The sequence below is a fragment of the Lolium rigidum genome, chromosome 1, assembly GCF_022539505.1.
Source record: "Lolium rigidum isolate FL_2022 chromosome 1, APGP_CSIRO_Lrig_0.1, whole genome shotgun sequence".
NCBI lineage: Eukaryota > Viridiplantae > Streptophyta > Magnoliopsida > Poales > Poaceae > Lolium > Lolium rigidum.
Genome location: NC_061508.1, coordinates 76,927,017 through 76,946,226, shown reverse-complemented (window position 1 = coordinate 76,946,226; position 19,210 = coordinate 76,927,017). Strand labels below are relative to the sequence as shown.

General features: G+C 44.4%; 2 protein-coding genes and 1 pseudogene across 3 annotated transcripts; 2 read left to right on the top strand and 1 right to left on the bottom strand.

Moving 5' to 3' along the window:
• Positions 1-4,947: 4,947 nt before the first annotated feature.
• LOC124674304 lies at positions 4,948-8,691 on the top strand (annotated as a pseudogene).
• Positions 8,692-11,168: 2,477 nt separating this feature from the next.
• Positions 11,169-13,561, top strand: LOC124676024 (U-box domain-containing protein 35-like). The gene is made up of 4 exons (XM_047212110.1): positions 11,169-11,484; positions 12,762-12,880; positions 13,030-13,145; positions 13,245-13,561. The coding sequence occupies exons 1-4, from the start codon at positions 11,169-11,171 to the stop codon at positions 13,528-13,530; spliced, it is 837 nt and encodes a 278-aa protein (XP_047068066.1). The 3' UTR covers positions 13,531-13,561.
• A 650-nt stretch (positions 13,562-14,211) lies between these two features.
• On the bottom strand, positions 14,212-17,788 carry LOC124672603 (protein kinase G11A-like). Of its 2 annotated transcripts, XM_047209699.1 has the most exons (4): positions 17,636-17,788; positions 16,789-16,802; positions 15,843-16,714; positions 14,212-15,339 (listed from the first exon to the last, which is right to left on the bottom strand). In XM_047209699.1, the coding sequence occupies exons 3-4, from the start codon at positions 16,694-16,696 to the stop codon at positions 14,463-14,465; spliced, it is 1,731 nt and encodes a 576-aa protein (XP_047065655.1). In that variant the 5' UTR covers positions 16,697-16,714; positions 16,789-16,802; positions 17,636-17,788; the 3' UTR covers positions 14,212-14,462. The 2 variants fall into 2 exon arrangements, with proteins under 2 accessions (XP_047065655.1, XP_047065061.1); XM_047209105.1 differs by lacking the exon at positions 17,636-17,788 and adding an exon at positions 16,948-17,212 and having other exon boundaries at positions 15,843-16,802.
• Positions 17,789-19,210: the final 1,422 nt, after the last annotated feature.

Below are 19,210 nucleotides of genomic sequence, written 5' to 3'. Positions count from 1 at the left end.
GAAGGGGGCGCGATGACGACCATGCTGCTCGTGGCGGCGGCGGCAGTGGCGCTTCTCTTTCTCCCGCTGCTGCTGCCTCCGCTACCGCCGCCACCGTTGCTGCTGCTGCTCGTCCCCGTGGTGCTGCTGCTCGCGCTGCTGTCCCTCGCCTTCCTCCCCAACCGGGACGCCAGCTGCGTCTCATTGCGCGATCACTATGTGTAGTGAATCGATGTTGGGTGTGTTGCACGTTCATGGTATGAAGATGCAAACCGGCTAACATCATGCCGTGTAAGCTGTCGGACTCGTGGTGTCGGTGATCGTCGCGACTCGATTGCACAACCTGCTCTGACCATGGCAACCATTGTCTGTCGCGAGCCAGCTTTTTGCGCTCTGTCTTACTGTAGGTGCTGGTGAAGAAGTGGAGGCTCCCTCGGTTCTGCCGAGTCCTTGGTCCCACTAGTAAGAAAATGCCTATCGCTCGCGTGTGTAATTTGATTACCAGTTGCGGACGACCACTCGCGGCTAGTACCTCGCTAGTGGTATTCAGTATTAGTCACGTGCATCAGATGAAGAGGAGTTGGCCTGCTATTTGTAGTAGAAGTAGGTCAGGCTGAATAAACTATCCATGTAGAAATGATAATTTCTTCCCGGCTCTATTATGTAGTGATATGTCATCTCTATCCAACGAGGCCAGTGAAAATAGGTTTGGTTTGTCTCACTGGTGACTTGAACAACGAAGATCTTTTTCGGTATGGGCAGGGAGTTCTGCTGGAGGGTGACTTCAAACTATATTAGTTGGTTAATGTTTCTATGTATATGTTCCATGAAGTCAATCTTACACTACATGGGATAGCATAGACACAATTATACCAAAAACAACAATTAGTTGATCAAAGACACAAGTGAATGCAACTTTATATGAACAACTAAGAGGCACAACATCTTGGACTAAAACATAACGTTATGGTTTCAAGATCATCCGTGAACATTGTGACATACTTCTTGTCCCTGCACCTAACTTGGCCACATTTTACGCATGAATTCATAAAATCCATTTGATGCATGGTGGGTTATGTTAACATTTGGACCAAAGTCGGAAAATCCATTTGTACATCATCGGCCATTGCAACAGAACAGAACAAAAAATAGCATGCCTCACATTTACATTTTGGACACACAAACCACAGAAATGGAGTTAGTGAGCAAAGTAGGATAAACAAGATTTCTATTTGTACTGCCACTACATTGTAATCATCGCCATATTGAAACTCAAGAACCAAATGAAGGCCTCATATATATAAAACAAACCATATGTAACGTCACAATCTGTTCTATTCAACCTAGTACTATGCACAACAAGGCTATTTGAGCAACGCACAAGGTTGAATAGAATAGATTGTGACATTGGTGTGGCCCAAAATTCTAATCATCGGCCATTGCAATAAAAAAGAATCAAAATGAATATTCACAAGATTTAAAATTAACATCAACTAAGGGGGCGAAGATTTGGTGCACATGAGCACCAGTGTTCTCGATTTTTAAACATTTGAAAACTGTATTTTTATGATTCAAGAAGTCATAACAATTATTCCATGAATACATACATATGTCGTGAATACTCGTGCGAAGTTTTGGTAAAAGTTATGCTGTATTTTTAGCTACAAAAAATATGAATTTGTCGATGTGTATAGGGATTTTTCTGTCATAATACATAAATCAACATATTTTCTTTCAAAATTTGTACAGTACATTCAGAAGATTTATATGTATGTACAGATTTAAGCTCAAAATTTTCGAAATCTTAGAAATATGTTTTTCTTTAACCGGGATCACTGGTACTCATGTGCCGAAGTCACTTTTCGCAAGTAAGGCCTCATTCTTACAATGGACATACATACAAACCCTAGGGACGGCAGCGAGCCAAGTAGGATGCACAAATCTATTATTTGTGCATGTCACAGGGCTCGCTAGCACCGTCCCAAGATCACATCCGAAAATAAGACACTTATATATAGTGCCCCAAAATTCTAATCATCGGCCATTTCAATCACGAGTCATACTATCACATATCATAAATCACAATTTCAACCCGAACATCTTATCTTATATTAAAAGTTCTACCATCACAACAGAATTACTACATCAAATTAATTTGCAGTAATATGCAGCAGCAAATCATGCATATGAAAAGAGAAAAGGCATGGAGGCTCACTAGCGGGCATGGTCATCGGCGGAGAGGACGGCTAGAGCGTGGTGGTCGCGGACGAGATTCGTAGGAGGGGTAGGCGCACAATCGGCGGGAAGGTGGGTGCTCGGTCGGTCGGGTAAAGAGGACGCACGGATGGTTGGGGAAGGCGCCAGTGGACGGCGGACGCGCGTGCAGCGGCGGACGCGCCGGCGGTCGGGGATGGCGTCGGTGGACGCTCGGGCGGCAGTGCGGTGGCGGGTTAATTATATCTAGGTTCATGTCGTTCGGCGGGCAAACTCTAAAGGAAAATATCAATTACTTTTTAATTCTTTTCTTGTTAGAAAAGGAAACAATGTTAAAGTATTTAAACAATTCATAAATTACCGTGAAAGGCGCAAATATTTAACTCAACTCTAAATCTAAATAACCATATAGGGGTAAGGGATTCAACATGAAATAATGCACCCATGCATGCATCATTTGGCTCTTATAACATTGTCTTTACCGGACAATGATGCTTCTTTACAGAACCCGAGGTCCAGGTTCCATCCAACACATCGAACTGCATTATCTCGCAGTCACCAGGCAAGTTCACCCTTGCTCATGTCATCTTGATTATTTTATATCAATTTACCCGCAAAAGTACTATACTTATCATTCCTGCATTGAAAGTCAAATGTTACTTTTTCAATTATGAACATGACTATGTGGTGGGCAATGGAACCATGGTATGCGTTGATATGGTGGAGGTTCCATTGCAAGGGTTCTACTAATCTAGAATTAATCACCAATACCGTCTAGTGATTCTAGCGCCGTACAATTCGCGTTAACAGTGAGATCTATAATGGCTCTAGAGAAGTCAGCTGTATCTTTTCCCTCTTGCATATCAATGAACTTGATAGGGCCTGGCTGGGTGTTGGGGATAACAGTGCAGTAGGTTGGAAATCCTTTAAAATCCCCATCTGTGTGGATGAGAGGCTCTATCGTCTATGAGGGATTGTCCATAGTACACCGGGGTTAAAGCCGTATGATCGGGAGATGTCTACCGGGGGTGTACGGATGGACAAAAAGGTGGGCATGCAAGGTCGCGGAGAAGGCAGTTATTGGCTTGGATCTTACACCTGGCCCCACACCAAGGAAGTGTGGACGAGAAACGCGTTTCGGTTGGTACCAAGGATAAGTTCTCTTATGGAAAAAGTAACGCACTTGTGCAGAGTGTTTCAAATTTGTGGTTGTCACTTCCTGTTCCGGGAAGGGAACTACGAACGCGGCAGGAAAGGAACTCCGTGAAGTTCTGTTCAACCTGTGAAGACTGGCGGGCATAGTTTTCAGAATAAAATCCATCTTTTGAAGAAATGTTTTTGAAACATGCATTGATCTGAGATTTTCTGATCAATGGTCGTAGCTAGTGCATCAAACACATTTTCCCTTTTGAACTTGCTGAGTACCTCTGTACTCACTTTCTTTCGACACCCTTGCTAGACTGTGACAATGAAGTGGAGGCCACCGACGGAGCACCGGAAGGAGATTACGAGCTGGTCTACGAGGAACCTGATCTGTCCGGAGGAGTGGAACTTGTGGACTATGGGATAGTCTACGGACCTGGCAACAATGAGGCGGAGGAGTAGTGTTTTGCCCTAATTATCATAGAGCCGAGCAGCGTAGTAGCTTACCTAAATAAGTTGTTGAGCTCAGTTTAATCTTTATGTTGGTTTGTAATAATACTTTAGTAATATCTTAGGGTGTTCTCATCGGATTTGTGAGAATACCAACTTGTTAAGACTATGATTGTAATATAATCTCGAGTGTTATGACCTGCAATGTTTCTTTTGTATCACTCTGAGTAATGTGATATTTGTGAAGAAATCCCTTCATAAAGATCATATCAACGATTTGTATACTACAACATGCAGTGGTATGCTGGGTCACCGGAGGAGAAGGTGCAGTGTTGCGCCGCCGTATGGGAGTTAGGTCAGAATCGCGTCTAAAAAGATAGTTTTGAAAAGATATTACCACCACCCGGGCAAGAGAAAACATCGGCAGCCCGAGTGCCCGACGTCGACGGCACGCCACCAAGACAAAGAGAACACCTGGCCGACGTCAACTTCGACGGGACCCGATCGATGGAGCACCGAGCATGGAAGCCAACGGGGGAGCTTGCGCGACCTAGCTATCCAAGTACTACCTTGCCCTTGGCGCCGCCGCCCACCCCGTGCAGTCGAGGTGTTCGGAGGAATGTGCAAGTGGAGTGGCGGTTGCGGCGAGGTCCGAACGGAGACGTGGGGTGCTTGCTCGACTGAACCGCCATAAACTGAGCAGCGACAGGACCGACGTGGACTGTGGTCAATGCATTACTCTGGCTGTACGGCTCTCTAGTCCAGGCTGAACCATCTTTGAGCACTGCAGAGCAGACTTCTCTGCTTTCCTTGCCCAGGTATGGTGTTCCTTTGGCAACCAATAAACTGAGTTCTCGACTGGCACCATTCATATTTTTACAAATTTTTATACTCCAACATGATATCAACTTCTTCTATACTGCTGTAGTATGCAGTCTTGCCGCACCTCCTTACCCTCGACGAAATGTTGTGCCGCTCCTAAAATTTTCGTGCTTGTCGCTTTTGGTAAGTAAAGCAGGAATCTTATTCCAAATTTTAAGTGGTCCTTCTATGATTCTGCGAATGCGGGTACCAATCGTTTCTGTCTGGGTGCTCATCATCCACCCAACTGGCCCAACCTATCACTCCTTTACAAGTTTGCAACCTGAACCCAAATTCTTATCAACCCAACTTGAGCATCTATGCTACACACTGCAGTACGTAAACGTGGTTATCTTCGGCTCGCCAGGCAGCAAGCTCAGCATTCCTTGAAAGTATTCTGCATTTCCCTTTTTTTCTTGAAAGTTTTCTGTGCTTCTCGTTCCGGCATTAAATTCATTGGTCGAGTCTTCTCCTGTGTGTACCATTCTCATATCCACACTGCTTCTTGTCCGCACCAACCTCGGGCTATCTTTGGCTGCTGGAGGTATCTTGGGTTCCTCACTTGTCTGAGCTTGTGCTTGTTGATCCATCCTGATGCTATGGTAGAGCACGGCGAACCAATTCAGCTTCGGTCGGGGAACTATCCTGCCATGCCAGACATCGAGCAGCCAGAGCCTGCCACCATACAGTTGATGAACGGCACGGCTACTTCGAAACCAGGCAATCGTCAGATGGCAAATCAAGCAGTCGGCAGCGGAAACATGTTGGAGGTTAAGGGAGTCAGCAACAGTAACCCTGAATCCAAAATCAAGGCTGATTTTGAGTTCTTGTGGAGGTTGCGCAAGTACTTGCTACTTCTGGCCGTGCTAGCTGTCAGTGTCACCTACAATGCTGGATTGAGCCCACCAGGGGGATTTCAGATGGACAACAGTCTTCACTACAACGCTGTTGCTGGTGATCCTCTCCTTCCAGTTACATTCTTCCGGCGATATGAAGCCTTCTTCTACTGCAACGCCACAGCCTTTGCTGCTTCTCTCATCTTGATCATCTTTCTTCTGAGTAGGGGAGTGGCAATTAAGCGTGTATGGCTTCGCTCCATGCAGGTAACCATGATAATAGACCTTTTCAGTCTTATGGGGTCATATGCCGCAGGGAGTTGCAGAGCAATAAGGTCCTCTGTTTTCATATTGGTGCTAGTTTGTGCTGTTTTCGTCTATGTTGGGATTCATATTCTAGTATTTATAGCGGTAGTTCCAAAGGGGTTGAAAGAGCTGGTGCAAAACTTCCTGCAGCCCATTCTAGAGAAGCTGCGAGGCATGCTAAATCAGATGCTATCAATATGCCATGTACCTCGTGCTGATGGGCGAAGTAATGGCGGTTATGAGCAAAAGGAAATTGAGGAAGCTCGCAAGTTCATATTGATGCTTGCAACTTTTGCTGCTACTATCACATACCAAGCTGGGATGAGTCCACCTGGTGGCTTTTGGGGTGCAAATGGTCATGGATACCGCCCAGGTACTTTTGTTCTCCGCAGGCACAACCTCCTCCGCTTCGATATTTTCACGTGCTGCAATGCCACTTCTTTTGTGGCATCTCTGGTGACTGTCATACTGCTTTTGAGCACAGATTTGAGCACGCATGGGATAAGTACTGGAGCTTTGTTTGTGTGTGTCGTAGTTGATCTGCTTGGCCTCATTGGCGCTTATGCTGCAGGGTGCTCAAGGAATGTTGGAACATCGTTGGCAGCGGTACTCATAATTGTTGTGGTTCTAATCTGTGTTCTGGTCCTTGTTATGTTTCTTCAGTCCAAAACTGCAACTGACTGGATAGATAAGGAGGTGAAGCCAGCATTTAGTGAGTTTCTGCGTATGCTGTCATGGCCATGGGACAGTCACCAGAATAATACAGAGCATGTAAGTCGAGAGACAGAAGCAGAAGGCATGTCGAATTTGCAATGCTGCCCTGCTGACATCAATCTTGTATCAACCGGAGATGCGAGATATGCAGCATCAGCAAGTGATCTGAATAGCAAGTCCAGTGCGCTGACTCAAACTGATGGAAGTGAGCAGGCTGCAATGGAAGTGCAATCTGGTGGCAGTCAGCAGGTTGCAATCCCCATGGAACCGTCTGCGTCAAGCGACAGTGGAAAGCCCACGCAAGATATGCTGACACAAGGCTTGGTGGACCAAAATGCATCTGGTGACCCGATAACAGATGTTGACCATTCGACGATGGAGAAATCCTCTGAGGTGCGATTTAGTTCACACAGCAGACATGGGGATATCGCAGAAAAGCATCAAGAGAGAAGTTGTACCAATAGAGATACAGAGGAGGTTCTTCTTAAGAAGTCACGCACTTACCTACTGTTTCTTGCAATTCTTGCAGTATCTTTGACATATCAAGCTGGTCTAAATCCACCAGGTGGTTTCTGGACATCAAATGCCACTAATCATTTGGCTGGTGATCCCATTCTTCACGACAGTTACCATAAGAGATACCTTGCTTTCTTTTATTTGAATGCCACTGCCTTTGCAGCCTCGCTTGTCATGATCCTTATGCTCATGAGCAGGAACATGAGCAATAGGGTTATAGAACGCCGCTCACTGCAGACAGCAATGATAACTGACTTGCTTGCTCTAATAGGGGCTTTTGTTGTTGGGAGCTGCAGGGAGAAAACAAAAACAATTTACATATCGGTGGTGATATTTCCTGTTGTTGCATATGTATGTCTTCATGTTTTAGTATTTGTGCTTATAATCCCTGGATGGTGGAAAGAATGTGTTGCCAAAAGGATACAGTATGTGCTGTCAAAATCACCCCGGGCCGATAATGATAAAAGAGCTGCTAGTGAGAAGGACTTGGAGCAGAGGCGTAATTTTCTCTTTGTTCTTGCTATTCTGGCAGCAACTGTCACATACCAAGCTGGCCTGAACCCTCCAGGAGGCATTTGGCCAGATGGCAGTATGGCTGGAAAACCAGGCAATCCAGCTCTTCAAGACAGCCACCCAAAGCGCTATGATGTTTTCTACTACTCGAACGCTGTCTCATTTGTGTCATCTGTGGCTATCATTATACTGCTTGTCAATAGAGAGTCATGTGAGCGTGGTATCAAGTCATATGCAATGCGTGTGTGCTTGGTAGCGGGTTTGCTCGCCCTCTTGGTTGCTTATTCTGCAGGAAGCTGTAGGAAATTAAAGTCAGTATTTTATCTCATTGCCATAACTTCTGTAGTACTAATATGTCTTGTGATCCAAGTCCTCGTACTCTCATCAACAAAAGGTGCATTAGAAGGGCCACTGACCTCCTTAAGGACATGGTTGCAGAAGATTTCTCATCTACAGACTGATGCTGAGAAATTGCTTGAAAGTTCAGATGAGGCAAACCAGGAAATTAATGCTTCGGGGTCAGCCCCTCAGATCAATGAGAAGAAGGAAAATAAGAGATACAAGTACTTGATGCTGCTTGCAGTTCTTGCTGCATCTATTGCATACCAAGCTGGTCTGAACCCTCCCGGTGGCTTCTGGCCTGATGACACTTCCGATGGTTACAAGGCTGGCAACCCAGTACTGAAGGACATACACTCCAGGCGCTACATGGTATTCTTTGTCTTCAATTCCATCTCTTTCATGGCATCTATTGCGGTTATCATGCTTCTGCTGAGTAAATCTGTGAGAAAGAAGAAGGTTCCGCTCCAAGCATTGCACTTCATCATGATACTGGACCTGTTGGCTCTGTTGACGGCATATGCAGCTGGAAGTTGCAGAAAGTTCAAGACTTCAATTTTTGTCTTGGTTGTAGTATCTGTGTTGTGGTGTACCTTCTGATTATTATTATTTTTTCGAGTGGCATAGCAAGATGGCTGAAGGAAAGAAAGGTGTCTTCTTTGCTGGGGATATCCTAGACATGTCACTGTGACGCACAAACTACCACCTGTGTGGAACGGTTAAATATATTTCTTCTTCGCCATTGTAATGCATATTGTACTCATCCCGCTACATGGTATTCTGCCTTGAATTCTATCTCTTTCATGTCATTTATTGCTGTTATCATGCTTCTGCTGCTGTTATCAGGCTTCTGCTGAGTAAATCTGTGAGAAAGAAGGTTCCGCTCCAAGCATTGCACTTCATCATGATGCTGCACCTGTTGGCTCTGTTTTTTTTTTTTTTTTTGCGAAAGGAAAATTTAATTAATCAAGGAAAGGGGTTCCATCCTGGATACAAGCCTTCATGATGATATCTGGTCCATGGCGGATCCAGACCATGGTGCAATGTGATAAACAGCCTAATCTAGCTAAGGTGTGACTCACACCATTAAGCTCTTGCCGAGTATGTCTAACCTGACAAATTCTACCTTGCCTACAGAGGCTCTTAGTTACATCAATAAGTGCTGCTACCTGTGATATGTTTATACTGTTACCGTTGATCATAGAAATTGCTTCCAGACAATCACTCTCCACAATGATCGGCTTTTCTGTTCGCTCGAGCGCAAGCGCTAGACCTCCATATTGCAGGCTAAGATTTCAGTTTCCAGTGGGCTATCACATGTTTACAGATAACTGCACACTGCGAAGATAATGATTCCATCCTCATCTCTCAAAATCATGTCAGTGCCTCCCTTGCGTTCTTCTCCCATCCACGCTCCATCAACATTTAGTTTCTTCCATCCTTGTGGTGGTTTAGCCCAGCCAGTGACATCATTATTTCCCAGTACTTGCTTCTTCCTTCTTGGCCCATTACACTACAACGTCATAAGCGATGGCCATTTTCCCTTTCAACAGATCCGCCGTAGGGTTATGCTTGATCATGATCAACGAGTCAACATAGCTACACAGGAACCTTCTGGAAGCATCAATTGGTGGTGCTTCTTTTTGGTGAATTGACCTCATTCCTTTTTTTTTTTTGCGGGGAAACACTCGAGATTTTATTCCATGAACATAGGGTTACAATCAGCTAGCAATAGCTGTGCTATAACGTCTGGAAATTGATGTACCAAACATGCGGTACCACCTCCAGTTCTACCCAAATTTGCTAGACTATGAGCTACCCTATTTTGATCTCGAGTGATCTTGATGAGCTTGACTTCACGGAGACTAATCAGATGCTTTACTTCCTCCACCATATGACCATAGACTGAACAGTTTCGTTTATTCTCCTTACATGCCAAATTCTCCAGAATGTCATCAACATCATCATCCCCTCTTGCTCTCTGATGCTTGGTCAAGTGCCTGGAATAGCATTGCACTTCATCATGATGCTGCACTTGTTGGCTCTGTTGACGGCCTATGCAGCTGGAAGTTGTAGAAAGTTCAAAACTTCATTTTTTTTGCCCTTGTGGTAGTATGTTGTGTGGTTGAGTATTATTTTGTCCGAGCCATATAGCAAGATAGGAAAGGAAGATTGCTTCCTTGCTGAGGATGTCCTAGCCCTGTCACTGAAACGCACACACTGACACCGAACATGATGTTTGAATATCTTTCTTCTTTGCCATTATAATGTCTACTGTATTTTCATCGCAAAAAATAGTGATGTGTATTGTGCAACGGAGTAAGGAGGTAAAAAGGGAGGGAAACCAAAAAAAAATTTGAGAGCAACCACGTATTTCACTAATAGAAAATCAAGTTACATGAGTAAACAAACGTGGAAACTACCAACCATACCAGGAAAAAACAGTTGTCAATAAAAAATTCGAAAGGACTCATAAATATACAAAACTATCCCTCGCCTCTTGCATCTCTATGAGAGGCGCAACCAGTTGCTTTGACATACTAGTTCTGACGGTCTGAATTTCCATGTGAGCTCAGTGATAGCATAGCATGAGTTTAACCGAGAAATAGTTAGTTATAACAACTGACGAATAAAAATGGAAAATCGAGGTAATTAAATTCTAGTGGGTAAATGGTGTTTACTACATAGTACTATGTTTTCCCTCGCCGGTGAACGGGCGATTCAAAGGGTCCTGCTCGGGCCTAGCTAGCTTTTGACCCAGCCGGCCGATCCATCACAATCGCCACCGGAAAAGGGATCCGACCGCGATCCCCAGCATATTCCCCTCCTGGTCCACGCTACCCTGCAATAATCCGCATTACAATACTGTCCCTGCACATAACTACCCGTTAATTAATCTGTGTCATCCGACATGCAGCTATTAGCTCAGCTCTAATCGACCACCATTTCCATGGATTATACACAAAACCGGCATGGCTAGTTCAAAACATTTTCTATCCTTCTTCTTCTTATTATTTTTTCTTCTTCATACCGTACACGGGTGTACTGCATATGTTGGCACCGCTAGCTAGCTACTAGCTGCAACGACTTGTCAAAAAAGGTATCGGAATATGCCTCAAAATTAGCATTCTCATATATGCAATTCTACCCGGAGGACAATGTCAAACTAGGAAACATATATGCATGATCCCCTCCAACTGGCCGCATTGACAACAGACACACACGACATACAAAGTACACAAACACCTCCTCCAGGGCCAAGAGAGCGCGGCCGGCCAAGCCAAGAAGATCATCGACATGGCCGAGGAGGTCCGAGACGACCATCAACTTCACAGCGGCGGCGCGATCGACGTCTGCAAGGACGACCGACACACGAGCAACCAAGGCAACGAGGACAGCGCGTGGGAGATAGAGGAGGTGACCGGGCCGTCGTCTCCTCCTCCCCCTGCCGCGGAGCCGCCGGCCTCCGACGCCGACGACGTGTACGTGGCGGTGGGCAAGGGCGGGTCCAGCATGGCGGCGCTGTCGTGGGCGCTGCGGCAGCTCGCCAAGCCCCGGAGCTTCGTCTACCTCGTGCACGTCTTCCCCACCGTCGCCACCATCCCCACCCCATGTAAGCAAGCAAGCAGACCCCTCCCTCCGCCTACTTCTCCGTCTTCATTTTCAGCACATCAGTTTTGTATTCTTGAGCCTGCGATCAAACTAGTCCAGTTTCACCCTAGCATTGTCCGACGGTGCTAATTTCTTGAGCTGATCAGAACCAGTGATAATTTAGCAAGATGAAATGGTAAAAGCCAGGTGAGGTGTTCACTTAAAATGGTTATCCTGATTAAGACATGTAAGGTGGTTAATTCTCGGTACCATTCCTGAAACAGTTGGTAAGAAAGATATAGATGGTACTGTTGCATTCTGCAAGAAAATCTGGTCTTGGATCAGTCCCGAGCCCCATCAAGTTTTACACCAGAGTTCAGCAAGGGTCGTTGCAAACAAGGCCATATGCTTGGACTATTCTCAAGAGATTTTGGGTTGTCTGATTGGAACTTTCAAACATGTCGCTTTCAGCCTTTCACATGGACCTAGGAGTTTTTTTGGAGCTTCCGAGCAATAACTGAAACAAAATTGGCCGGTTGAGACGCTGCAACAAGAAAGTTCAAAAGTGTTGATGCTGGCCTATGTTTTCTAGGATTGATAGATTGGCAGGCTCACTGATTAGGTGGCTCTAGTAATATTTTTCAACGAATTACATGGTTAATGCTGTGGGGAATGATAAGGTTCTCACCGAAAAGGAGAGCTCCCACTTTGCATGTCCAATGTTAGTTAGAAAAAAGAATAAATGCTTGTGCTGGAATCCAAGCGAAGCATATAATTATATCCTGATCAGCTATCAGATTAAACTTTTGAGCTCAAGGCACGCAAGGGTAACCCGGTAATGGATGTGTGGAGTATATAGGATGCCAATCTTTACAGCTTAGGTTCCAGAGACACCGCGGAAAGTATGAGAGCATACTAGTCTCTGATGTTGGCCTGCCACTGGGTGTGAATAATTTCAGATTCCACCCGGCTAGCTTCCTTTATTTGGCACGATTTACCTGGACTAAGGCTTTAAGCACTTAAATATATGCATATACTTTTTACAAGTATATCACACTTTTTTTGTTTTCATTCATCACATTGCTAGCTATAGTTGACATATGGTTGTGTGCATCAATAGACCAGGGGGGTCCCTCTTTCGAAAAATTAAGCTATAGTCCATATTTTTAAAAATCAGTTATGGTGCCTGACTATCGGGAATTATCTGAATGTATGCATCTGAACAAAGCATTTAGTGAAAGGAGTCTTTATGTTGTGCGGAATCTGACACATGTGGCATTAATTAATTCTGTGAAATAGTAGGAATGATGCCAAAGAGTAGAGCAACCCCAGAGCAGGTAGAAAGTTACATGAACCAAGAGAGATCAAAGAGGCGAGAGATGCTGCAAAAATATCTAGACCACTGCCGCAACTTTAAGGTAAATAACTTTCAGGTGAAGTGATGTATCAGTTTTTGGGTATTTTTTACTTCCTACTGCACTTTGAGCTAGCACCAACACTTTAAGGTTTAAAAAAAACTTGAGCTAGCTGTGTCCCAGTGGATCTTCATTCTTGAAAATATGTGCAGGTCAACGTTGATGTGTACCTCATCGAGAGTGATCAAGTCGCTGACGCGGTGGTCGAACTTATTCCTGTTTTTACCATAAAGCAGCTAGTGTTGGGAGTTTCGAAATCCAATTTGCGGTGAGGGCTACATACAATGAAGCATATAAATTAGCAGGATTTCATTTCATTTTCTTGCGATTTACCAAATATGTACTTAATTTCGTGGAATGGACACAGGAAGCTGAAGAAAGGAAACACAATAGCAGGACAGGTACAGAAGAACGCACCTCTCTACTGTGAAGTCAAGACTGTCTGCGAAGGCAAAGAAGTTACAGCGTCGGCAACTGATCCGACACCACCATTTTCACCTTCCCCTGTAAATAACGGCAAAAGATCTCACACTCCGACACCGCCATCATCTACACCAAACCACAAAAGTATAGCACCAATTGATGAACAAAATGATAGCAAAATCAGAGAAAGAAAGAAACTTCCCAGTTTTCTCAGGTGCCTGTCATTTTGATTATCATCTGATTTTACTGCTCAAGTCACAACCAGAGCTGGAACACTGTATTGTGCACCATTTTTAGATAGCAAAATGTTTGTGAGTAACAGTTTTTGCCATGTTATTATTTTTTATCTTCGTGATTTATGGTGTAAAATGAGATAATTTTATCATACTTCAGAGTTTTTCATCATATCTCTGCCTAGTTTTTTTCGTAATGAAGAATTGTATTTGCTTCTGCTATCTGTAGAGCTACATGAAATATGTAAATGGAAACACAAAGTGTAAATACATCAGTCATTTTAAGGTTTCATGATTTTTTTTGTACCTGATTGCAAAGAACATAACTAGATGCCTGATTGCAGAGAACATAGTCACTTAGAAGTTGCAGCAAGTCATTTACTAGAAAATTATTATGACAATCAACAAGTTATATTTGAGAACTTGAAAATGCAGCATAATCATGTGCTTATCAACTTACGGAGTAGATAAATGAAGTCATCAGTGCCGTGTACAAGCTGATATGCTTCATGATTGCACTTCTCTTGTGCTGGACCATGTGTATGGCGTCACTCAAACAATACTAACAAAGATTTGTTCAGAATGTGATTCAGATCTTGCACATAATGATTTTGCAAGTCGGTAAAGACACCATAACCTTGAATTGCTACATGAGACGGAACCTTTGCTGACAGTATTTATTATGACAGCTATAAGCTGAACAAAAATTAACTTAATTCTGCACATCACAGGAAATGGCTCACTAGTAGATTGGCCACATCAAAACTTGTGGATGAACATTAATTTGAAACATCCAGTTCATTCGCTAAAAAACAGAAAACAGACGACAGACACAAAAATCTACATACCAATCATCTGCCGAAGACATACGTGTGAAAAGCCTACTACTTCTAATGATGGAAACAGATGAAAGAAAAACATTCTGTTCTCTAAAAGAAATCAAACTCTAAGTAGTTATCAGAGCCTTTCTGAGCAGCACCAGTAGGTGTAGCAGCAGCCTCAGACGTCGACACGGGCAGCTTTGAAGGTCTCTCAATCACAACTGGTCTTGGAACCTCTGGAGGGCTCGCACAGCGTATCAATGCCCAGTTGACACCCTCAAAAAATGGATGTTGCTTTATCTCTGTGGCACCACGCTTACAACCCAGTCGCTGTTGGGGCTCCTTAACTAGTAGGCCCCTTATTAAATCTCTGGCTGAGAAGCTCACAACTGGGTATTCAGGGAAACGCAACGGCTGACCGATGACATTGAACAGTGTCGCTCGGTTTCCTGAACCTTTGAAAGGCGTTTTCCCAAATAGAAGCTCATATAAGAAAATACCAAAAGTCCACCAGTCAACAGCACTACCGTGACCCTCACCTTTGATAATTTCAGGAGCCAAGTATTCATGTGTGCCAACAAATGACATTGAGCGTGCATCACTCGGTTCTGCCATGAGCTCAGGCCATGGTCTGACCTGGTTGACAACTTCAGGCTTTGGTTTTCGATCTTTCTTCGACTTGGAGAAGAGTCGAGGGCCGAAGCATGTTGTGGGAGCTGCACACGATGGCTGTATCATGCAGGACGGCTCTACACAAGCTGGTTGAGCACAGAAGGCCTGGCTGCTCTTCCGAAGTGCTTCTGATTCAGGATTTGATGACCTGATTAAAGTCGGGCTCACTGCACAGCGAAGGGAGAGGTCGAAGTCGGATAGCATGATGTGTCCATCATCACGGACAAGGATGTTCTCAGGCTTGAGATCCCGATATATGATGCCGAGCATGTGCAAGTACTCCATCGCAAGGAGAATTTCTGCTACGTAAAATCTGCAATTAGAAGAAAATACAATATCAGATTAGTGTGCTATAGTTTTTCTTTGGTAGAAATAAACTAGGCTGCAAAACTAGTTAAATTCAAGATGTAGTGTTTTCTATTGATATAAAAATTACTAGGATACTTATCTCACTATAAGTTTTATTTGCTTCATTTAATTTGATACATGTTTAGTTATTTTACATGGATGCAATTTATATTTTATAGCCAATGAAATAAATTTCAAAGCGGCAGATTAAAAGTCCTGGCTGTTGCGTTTTTGTTGACATGTTGCACAAGATTGTTACATATGCAGTATGTCCCCAATTAGCTAATTTTCTGACTATATTACATACATTGTGCTGCAGGCCATAACCTTTCCTCAGTGTAATTCCTTTTCATATGTATGGGAACAGACAAAATTGGAATAACTTATTGTTTACAATAGTAACAAAATGCTGAATCCTATAAAAGACTACAAGGCAGTAATAAGGGGTAAAATGTAGATATGACATACTTAACAGCTTGTTCTGGAAAATACTTGCCACGCTGTTTCTGTCGAAGAGTATGCAAGTCTCCCCCAGGGGCATACTCCATAACCAGGCAAGAGAACTTATCAGTTTCAAAGTGCGTGTACAATGTCGGAAGGAAAGGATGATCCAGGGACTGCAAGATTTCCTTCTCAGTCTGGGCTCGAAGCAGCTTCTTACGGCCTGTAAGCGACGCCTTGTCCATAACCTTCATCGCAAAATAGCTCTTGGTCCCAGTCAGTTCTGAAAGGTACACACTGCCGATGTCCCCACAGCCTAGCTTCTTCAGTAGCTTAAAATGGCTGAGGCCAAGGATCCCATCCCTACTCCTGATCATCTGGATCGCCTCCCATCGTGAATCATTCGCCTTGTGAGGCTTGCTGGTGCTGCTGAAACTGCTGCACGAGCTTTCCTCGCTAACGTCACTTCCCGTACTAGGCCTGCATCTGCTGCTAACACCTCTTTCTCCGGTCTCGCATCTTCCCACTAGCCTGGCACTAGATCCACTTGCACTTGCTGCACCATGCTGATCCTTGTCTAACGTCGAGTCTGATTTATTCACATCTATGCTTTCCACGATCTCCTCGTCATCTGCAGGAACCTTGCTGGACGCAGCATCAACTGACTCATGTACCTTGCGAGGCGGTTTCTGGTCATTGGACTCCATTTCTTTGTTTTGATCGCTCAAGATAGCTGATTCCGGCAGCTTTCTCGGCAAGGTTGTACTGGGTTTGCTCGAACTGGTGGTATCGAGAGAGCAATCACTTGGAGAACACTGCTTCCCTTCATCTACTACGTTGGGGATTGCTGAGAGGGTTTGGGGCATCGTCTTGGAAGCCATTGATCCGACAACTGAAACCTGAAGACCAGATTGTTGATCGAAGGTTTGAGCCAGGATGGACCACTGAAGAAGCAGAAGTTGTAGTGCCGCACCTTACATTCCAAATCTGCAATAAGAAACAAAAAAAAAGTGTCTTATAAACTAGTAAAATCTGAGGATAAATCAGTGCAGCCAAGAATCGCATGACTATATGATTCAGTAACTGGGATGGGCAAAAGTTCATCAATCCCTAACAAAAATCAAGGAAGAACCTCCACACTCATCCAGATCCATGAACCTCCCACCAACCACAGTGGGTGTTTCTCTCCAATTTCCACAACTGGCCTTGACAAAGTGGTCGGAAAGTTTACATGGTTTTCACAAATTAAGGCACTGAAAACCAGTCAAAACCGCCACTAACTGTAATCATGCGACACTAGGGACATAGCAGGCGCCGCTTTGCAGTAAACAGCAATTTGTTAGGGCAAAAGAGGGCTTGTCCTATCAAAGGCAGGCGCCAACTTTCTTTCTTTCTTTCCCCACCCAAAAAAGAGAGAAAAGTGGCTCCCAATCCACCTCCAAAACGAGGCCTTTATCCTCGCAGCCGCATTGCAATCGATGGAACATTTGGTACCACCTGATTCCTTCACTGTCGCATCGAAACGCGAACTTTGTTGCAGGAAAAAAAACAGAGGAAAAAGCAGGAAATCATGAGAGCGGCGGGCGAAACCGAGAGGGTGCGCTTCCGTGGTTCGATCTGCAGGATGCAGAGGCACGCCGTGCAGCGCGCTCGGAGCCATGCATCCAGGCCGGGCGGCGCGGATCTACGTAACTAGCCCGTACTCCGGTACCGGCGAGAGGAAAGAGGAACAAGAAGAAGCAGAAACCAGAACAGGGACGGGGAATGCTGCCCTGGGAGACGAAGGGAGAAGAGGAAGCGAGTAGGAGAGGGAGTCTCACCGGAATGGGGTCTCACCGGAGGGCGATGAATCTTGGCACCGCGAGGAACCGGACAAGGAAGAAGGAGGAGGATGAGCGCCCGGAGGAGGCGGATCGGGTCACGGGGAAGTTCTCCTCTTTGTGGGCACTCTCACTCTCCTGACTCGGGAGTCGCGCGCGAGTGTATGTGCAGTGGTAGTGGTAAAGAAGATGGGATGAGAAGGCGTCGTGCCGGGCGCTGAAAGGGCAGCTTTCGCTCTCGTCCTCCCGGAAATGGCCGTGGATTTCGTTCGACGACGTGATGATTCTGTCGAAACCCGGCGGGCTGATGGGGAGACGACCGACGTGACGGAGTTATCCCGAATTGGAACTGACATGGATAGCCTAGCTGCCTGCCCTCGGCCTCTCTTTCTGCCGGTACGGTACCAGAGTTGCCGGCAAATTCCAGACGTACGGTACGGTGCAGCAGGATCTTGCACAACTGTAACCGTAAAAAAAGAAATATTTTTTAAATAATAACTAGCTATTCAGAATCAGTAATCCAATTTCATAGTCTTTCATCAAATATAGTTAATTATTGCACCCTTCACCAATCCCTACATATGTGTATCCTAGTAATATCAATTATTGCATATTAATTATTTTCTAGCAATTCTTTTATAAATGAGATGGTGTAAGTTTATGAGAGTGGATTTTGTACACCCACGTGTGTTTAATGCAACAACTACAAGATTTTCTTGAAAAGCGTGAATCATTAATCAAATATTTTAAAGCACAAAAAGTTGGTAAAAATATAAATTTTGTAGTAATTTTTAAAATTTCAGATATGTCCGCACGTGCTCGCGAAATTCTTCGAATGGCGTAGCAATCTAGATACTACATATCTCGGAGAGAGGCTCGGTGAAATAGACATATCTGTGAAGATACGGACCCAAAGCATGGTGGGCGACAACGTTGCGGTTCGAGTCTTCATCGATCGGCTAGATCAATATGCTCTGCTTGCTTTTGGTACTCCAGAAAAGCAAATCTTGACTCAACCTATATTTGCCCATGCTCATTTACTAGTTACCGAAATTTAAAATACTTTCCCTGCCCTAAAATTTAAGGCGTCCTGATTTTCGTAGGGCAACAATTTTACAACTATAACTATGATTTTTAATTATAATATATGCACAAATTAGTATGAAGATATATAAAATGAAGGAATTATTAAAAATATACAACGATGCCATTTATACATTTGCTGAGAACATTTTGCATTTATTTATTTTTCTAGGATCTTTTTTTAAAGTTGTGGTTTGTGGGATCTAAGTATAGTCACTTGTACTTTTTCGGATCCATAATAAGTACTGAGTTCTAGTAAATTTAAAGTAAAATCAAAAGATTTATTACATGTTCAGCTGAAGTAAGGGCATCTCCAGCGGCGCGACGCAAACGGACGCTGAGCGACCGTTTTCGTCCGCCGTGACCGGAAATGCGTCAGAGGCCTGCTTCAGCGGGGCGACGCAAAGTGACTGGGCCGTCCGCGGAGACGAAAACCTGGCCCAAATATGCGCCAGGTTTGCGTCTCCACGGACGCTCGGCGGTCGCGCGGAG